We start from the raw sequence: 7,084 nt of genomic DNA, 5'->3' as shown, positions 1-7,084 counted from the left end.
AAAGGTGGTACAGAAACAGGGAGTGGCTTGGGTCTAGCCTGTTACCTGCTTTTGTGGCTGAACGCTGCTCTAGAATGTGAGCTCTGGGAGGGACCTGGAGTCGGTCCCCTTGCTGTCGTGCCACAGAGCCCAGAACAGTGCCTGGCATGCCGTCAGCTTACGGTCATGTTCAGTGAAGGAACCCATGAGAAGCTGCGGGTCTTGAGCTGGCTCTTTAGGGTGGGAGTGTGGCAGAGACAGGAAGTAGCCCTAGCAAAGGCCTGGAGTCAGGGTGAGTCCACTGAATGTCCCCTTTGACCCCAGGAAACCACAGTGCTTGCTGGAGACAAATGGGAAACTAAGCCGGTTCTAACCAAGCAGCCAGGGAGCTGGGGTGGGGCAAGGAGGCCAGGGTGGAGGGCAGTGCTCCCTGAAGTGTTCTGGTGGATGCAGGCTCAGTCCCATCCCAGAACCATTGGCCTTATTTTTAACCCTGCTGATGAAAGCAAATACTAACGCCACCAAGAAAGGTGGCTTCTTTCTGCCCCAGTTGCTGCTTCCCTCCCATCTCCCTCAGGCTCTGAGCCACCTCGGGAGACCCTCACTAGAGACCTCAGCCCTGATATGGCCCTTGGGCAGAGGAGAAGTGATGGTACCCGCATTGCTCTAGCAAGGCTGAGGCTCAGAGAGGGCTGGATCTTGGTGTGAAAAGAACATTCAAGGATGCATGGGAGGTCGGGCAAGCTAGGAACAGCTCTGTCCACTGAGCGCATCCTCCTCAGACTTCAGTGACAACAGAAGGCCTGGAGGGCTATGACCCACAGATTCTGGGCAGCCTCACTTCAAGTCTGATTCAGTAGGTCTAGGGCAGAGTCCTGCATTCTGCGTGTCTGACAGCCAGGAGGTCGGGGAGGGGATGCTGGGGTGGAGGCGGGGTGTGTAGCCATGCTGTAAGTGCCATGCTGTAAGTGGCAGTGGTGGTCTCTGGGGCCCCACTTCCCCATACTCTGGGGGATGCCCTGGTACATATGTCCTGTCATGACTCAGGAATGGGGAGCCGTAAGGGCTGTGCTGAGATGTGTGGGCTTTACTAAGCTTATGAGGTCTTGGAAAGAAAGGAAGCAAGAGGTAGGGCCCTGGGACATGCAGGCTAAGAGCTCCCTGTGCAGTGCAGGCAGGGTGGGACAGGCAGGGTGAGAGGAGCTTTGCAGGACAGGTGGGAGCGGTGACTGGTTGCGGATGCTGTAGCGGGCAGGGAGGGAGGGTGTGGGAGAGCACAGGGGTTGCTGGCTGAAGGCCAGAAGCTGGGGAGACTGCAAGCTAAGGTCAGAGGCATGGGCTGGGGAGAAGGGCTAAGAGCTTGGGCAGCCAGGCCACATCTTCCCACACAGCAGCCTTCCTGCCTGGGGTTGTGTAGCCACCCCCCTGTGTTGGCTGCCTGTCAGCTTCCCCAGGCATTGGAAATGAGTGACATTGAGCCTGCATAACCAAAGGAGGGCATTTTTTCAACTGAAAGGTTTGCTGCTCGCTCTCCAACGAAAGTACGTCTGAAAATGAGAACTTTGTCCCACACACAGCCACGTGCAGCCAGATGGTGCCTGAAGACGACCACAAGCCACACTCAGTTCCAATGTCACATAGTTCAGCAGACTAACACACCTGCTTAGGCAAGTGCACATGCCACACCAGTTCCACCCCAAAGGCGGGCTGAGTCAGCCACAGAGTCCAGGGATAGTGGCACACCCCTGTAATCCCAGTGCTGGGGAGGCTGAAAACAGGAGGATCACTATAAGTCTGAGCTGCGTAGTGAGACCCTGCAACAACTAAATACATTAAAAAAATCCTGCCCAGTTCTTGCCCCCAGATAGCCTCAGCATGAGTCCAGGTGCCGTTAACTTCCTTGCCGTGTAAGTGTAAGTGTGAGTGGGTTCTTTAGGATCTTCCTGTGCCTGCACTTCCTCCTCTGGAAGGAGGGATGACAATTATAACATGGACTGACTGGGGTAAGTAAAGCCATTCCCTGAAGTCCTTGGCACGCAATCAGTGCCTTGCCAGATACTGCTCTGAGCCTCAGTTGCCCTGCCTGTGATGGAGGAATGAGTAAAAGCCACCTCGAGGCAGTTTGGAGGACTAAAAGGGATGACACAGATAAAAGCCCTGCTACATAGTAGGAACTAAAGGACATTCATTTCCTTTACTGTAGGCACACCATGTGCTGGAGACTGAGGGAAGGGACACATTCATTTCAGCTCCCTGAGGAATTAATTCATCCTCAGAGATGTAATTGCTCTGACTTGACCTTGCGTTTCTTTCTCCCAGGACCCCATGCTCTTGCCCTATGACGGGGCTCTGCACGTGGTTTTCCTTCTACCTGGCTCACCACCCTTCCCAATTCTCCTGGCCCTAATAGGTGTGTCTCTTTGAGTCTCAACTGTAATGTCCTGCACTTGAGGGAAGCTTCCCTGACATGGTCAGGCATCACCTCTGCCAACCTATATCATGTCTTCCTGGTCCATGTCTCCATTGCTTTCTGTATAGTACTTGTCTATCACTGGGACAAAATACTCAGTGGCATAATTTAAAAGAGGAGGGCTGGCGAGATAGCTCAGCCATCTAAAGTGCCTGCTTAGGCAAGCTTAGACAAAGCACAGGGACCGTGGCTAAATCCCTGGCACCATGTGCTGCCCCAGCCCCGCCCCTAGGGCAGGCTGAGCTGGCCACAAGAAAAATAAAAAATAAAAGAGGGAAGGTTGATTTGGCACACGGTTTCCTTAGGTTCAGTCCAGAAGTTGATTTGAAGGAAAAAACAGCATGGAGAAGGATCGGGTGGAGGAAGCTGCTCCCACTGTGGCAGCCAGGAAGCTGAGTGAGAGGTAGGGAGAAACCGGGGACGAATTCTAAGCCATGCCCCAGTGACCACTGCTCCTGACACCATTTGGCAATGAGTTCATTGCTGTATTAATACACTAACAAGAACAGTCACCTTCCCAAGTCACCACCTCTGAATATAAGAGAGGCATTTTAGGGGCATTTCTGAGCTAAACTATAACACATTCCGTGCCTTTCCTTCTCAGCAAGTTCTACCAAATGCTTTTTCTTTAAATTCTTTTTGACTCAATGTGCAGGGCTGTCACACTTAGTGCTCGGAGTCTCAGCTCCTGTGCTTCCCTGCTCTGTGACCCTGGGCTGTGCGTTTGTGCCTGGGCTTCCTTTCCTGTAAAATAGGGCTACTCACAGCATTGGGTTCCTAAGATGTTAGGCGATGATACGTGATAACCTTGGCTAGACAGCTGATACAAAGAACTCTCAAAGCTCAGATACCTAACACGATCCATGTTTCATGTTCATTCTTATCACAGTGGGACGGGGGAGAGGTCCTTGCTCTATTCATTCCCAGACTCAGGCTCTTGCTACTGCAGTTATTAACTCGGAGACCGCTGGGGCTTCTGAGGATAGAATTCAGGGTATCTGTGAACTTGAATGGTCTTTGAACTTAGGGCTGACGTGGGGATTCCTCAGCCAGTGATCTATGGAGGGAGAGTTGCCAAAGAGAGGGGAGTGAGAGAAACAGGGGATGATGGGGAGGAGCTGAGTGGGGTGAGTCTCACCTGGAGACCCAGTTCAGCCTAGGACCGTGGCTGTGGGCTGTTCGTATCATGCAATGATAAAAGCTCGCCTTCACTGGCTTCTGGCACAGAGGCCTCTGGAGTAGGAACTGGACCTCGTGGCTGGAGTGGGCTGCTCTTGTGAAAGGGGGACTGACCAGTTTCAGTGAGGCACTGGGGGGCTTGTTGGGACAGGGGAGTAGCACTCTAACTTCTGGAACGATGTGGATTCTCTTGGTTGCAGTTCTATGGAGTAGCAATGAGCTAGTAGCAGCCAACACTGTGGCAACTTAGGCTGTAGGCGCTTTGGCCCAGAAAAGGAACCTGAAAGGACATCAAATGTATCTACTGTAGGAGGAAACCATCTTTATCCTCAAGCTGAAATTTAGCATTTTCTTCAATTATGGAATAAGCAATAAACCATAGGGTTTTTTTTGTTTTTGTTTTTGTTTTGTTTGTTTGTTTGTTTTTTGCAGTACTAGGGATTGAACTCAGGACCTTGTGCTTGTCAGGGAAGCTTATTCCACTGAGCCATCTCTCTGGCCCTAGCAATAAATCATAGTAACATAGCAGAATCTGTTATTTTGTTATCATAAGAACAATAGGAAGTATCAAAATGATGTTTTTGGGGGCTGGGGAGATAGCTCAATAGAATAAGCGCTTCCCTGGCAAGCGCAAGGGCCTGAGTTCAATCCCCAGTTCCGCAAAAAGAAAAAAGAATTATCCTTTATCTGTACTTTTAAATGATGGTAGTAAACTTGATAGATACTCTAATGTGTTAAGAAAAAATGAACATTATTGTATTAGAGAGTTATTCTTTTAAATATTTTCATAACAGCATATCAGTATAACTACATAGGATCTCTTCCCCCTTTCTGTTTTTTGGAGACAGGGTCTCACTAGGTAGTGTAAACTGGTCTTGAACTCACTGTACATCCCTCAAACTCAGGAAATTCCTCTTGCCGCAGCCTTCAGAGTGCTGGGATTGATCACAGGCATGTACCACCGAGCCGGTCCTTTTTAACACTTTATGCATTTTAAAACATAGTCCTGAGAAGGGGTCCACAGGCTTCCCCAGACTGCCAAAGAGGTCTATGACCTAAAAGAAGTTAAACACATGTTCTGGGACCTTGGCCTCCCTATTTGGCCAGAAACAGGGGAAATGGTTTTATGGGCCAGGCCTGGAAAGAGCAAACCTCCTTTCTTCTCACAATGTACTGGCCAGATGGCAGTCACTAAATGCAGGGGATGCTGGGAAATGTCTCTATGCCCAGAAAATGGATGAAATGGTCAGGGGAATACGCAACAGAGGGCCACGGGGCCTGGATGGTCACTAATAATGTAGATCAGTGATGGTGAACCTTTTAGACACTGAGTGCCCAGACTGCACCCCAGAATCCACTTGTCTATCGCCAAGTGCCAACAGTGCAATTAAGCCTGAATACAGAGGTTTTAATTTGGGAAAAAGAACTGCTATCCGATGCTTGGCTGCTGGGATGACTTGGCTCATGTGCCAGCAGAGAGGCCTCTGCGTGCCTGCTGCTCCATGTGTGCCGTAGGCTCACCACCACTCGCGTAGATGAAAGAATGCTGTACCCAGGGTGTCTCTCTGTGGGGTGGGAAGGCAAGGAGGGACTGGTTCTCCAATCCTAAATCTCCTGCCACTTTCTCCTTAGGACAAGCCATGCCAAGACCAAAGCTGAGGCAGCAGAGCAGGCTGCCCTGGCTGCCAACCAGGAGTCCAACATTGCCCGCACTTTGGCCAGGGAGCTGGCTCCAGACTTCTACCAGCCGGGTAGGCACAGCCAGGGTGGGAAGGGGTGGTCCTGGGGTGGGGCACTTTTCTTTGCTTGCTGCATTGTGACGGTGCTCAACAGGACTCATGAATGCTTCTGAGTTTTGGAAACTCTGGGCCATGGTACAGAAAGGGTAAGCAGGGGCAAGGGAACATGAGGAGCACTTTGCTGCCTTCATGCTAAGATTGCAGTGGCAGGGTTAGCAGGAGCTGCCACCCCAGCCTGGCTCTTCTAGCTACTCTGCGCAAGACAGAGGGTCGGAACTGGTGAAGCTTGGCAGAGGATGAGGGGTCCACAGAGCTTCCTGCTCCTGATCAGTTTGTCAAGTATTAAGTGAGCAGGGCCTGTGCGTCAGAGCCCAGAATCCAGAAGGAGCAGAGACTGCATCACAAAAACAGCACAGCAGGGGCTAGGGCATTCAGACTGTGTGTAGTCGGATCCTGACTCTGTTGGTTACCAACGTGAGACCTTGTGCAAGGTTAGCCTCAGATTCCTGATCTGTAACATGGGTGTAATAGTCTTTCTCTCTCTCTTTTTTTTTTCTCTGATGTTGGGAATTGAACCCAGGGACCTATGCATGTTTGGAAGGTGCTCTACCACTGAGCTACACTCCCAGCCCCTATTTTTTTTTTTTCACGGAGTACATGCATGTAAAATTCACAGTAAGCTCTTAGGCGCAGAGCTGATGACTGTTTCACAGTGCGTGCTGTATGGTGAGAGCAGGACCACGAGGATAGGAAGGCTGGTAGTGCTTCGCCCGTTGAGGTGAAGGAGGGACAGACACTTGAAAGAGTGGTTCACGGGAAGAAAAATGGAAAACAGGCCTTGAGAGGCGGGAAGGAGGCTGCAGAGTAAAGAGACCTCCCATCCAGTGGGACGCAGATCCACAGGTCAATTACGGCAGACAGCAGGAGCTCTGGAGGCTGAGACTGGTTGCATTGGAGTTTGTGAATGACAGGATGGGTGTCTGCTAAACATTTTTTTGGCTGCAGCAGGGGACCAGAGGGACACTGAATGAGGAGGACAGGGTGCTGGCTGTGACTGTGCACAGTTGACCCCTCCAGTCTAGCCACAGTGCGCCCCCTGGGGGACCCAGGAAGCACAGCAGCATGCCAGGGCAGTCAGGGCAGGGGCTAAAAATGTGCCACCACTGAGCTTATCATTTACATGCATTTCCTCCTTATCTCTAACAGCAACACGGCACAGGTAGGATTAGCCTCATGTTTCCCCAAGGGAATAACAGCCCAGGGTCACGGTTGAGACCATCACCTCTGCCTTTTCGCTGTGTGGCACTGGGCAAGTGATTAACAAGTGAGTTCACACTAGGAAACTGCTCATATGAGTGCCTGGTCCTTGGTACCAAATGCTGGCAGGATGAATACTAGCAGGATAAATTGGGCCCACAGAGATTATGTGCTGAGCCAGGATCATCCAGCAGTGGGACCTGGGTTCGAATCCAGCCTCCCTGTGTTGTCCCTGGCAGGTCCAGAGTATCAGAAGCGCCGGCTGCTACAGGAGATCCTGGAGAACTCGGAGAGCCTGCTGGAGCCCCCCACGCGGGACACAGGCGCCGCGGGCCCCCCAGAGAGAGCGCGGGAGAGCCCACAACTGCACGAGCGAGAGACCCCGCGGCCCGAGGGCGCTCCGTCGCCGGCCGGAACACCCCCACAGCCCAAGCGGCCCCGGCCCGCGGCGGCCAAGGAC

General features: G+C 51.8%; 1 protein-coding gene across 1 annotated transcript in view; it reads left to right on the top strand.

The window, feature by feature from the left end:
- Positions 1-7,084, top strand: part of Jph2 (junctophilin 2) — a 74,304-nt gene that overhangs the window by 63,255 nt on the left and 3,965 nt on the right. Inside the window, exons 3-4 of the mRNA XM_023714789.1 lie at positions 5,261-5,379; positions 6,864-7,084. The exon at positions 6,864-7,084 is cut by the window's right edge and continues 534 nt beyond it. Coding sequence (XP_023570557.1) covers positions 5,261-5,379; positions 6,864-7,084 — 340 coding nt within the window. The remainder of the gene's footprint in view (positions 1-5,260; positions 5,380-6,863) is intronic.

This window comes from Octodon degus, unplaced genomic scaffold (genome assembly GCF_000260255.1).
Source record: "Octodon degus isolate 3935 unplaced genomic scaffold, OctDeg1.0 scaffold00037, whole genome shotgun sequence".
NCBI lineage: Eukaryota > Metazoa > Chordata > Mammalia > Rodentia > Octodontidae > Octodon > Octodon degus.
Note: the sequence above shows the minus strand (reverse complement) of the source record. Positions and strands in the feature narration are given on the sequence as shown.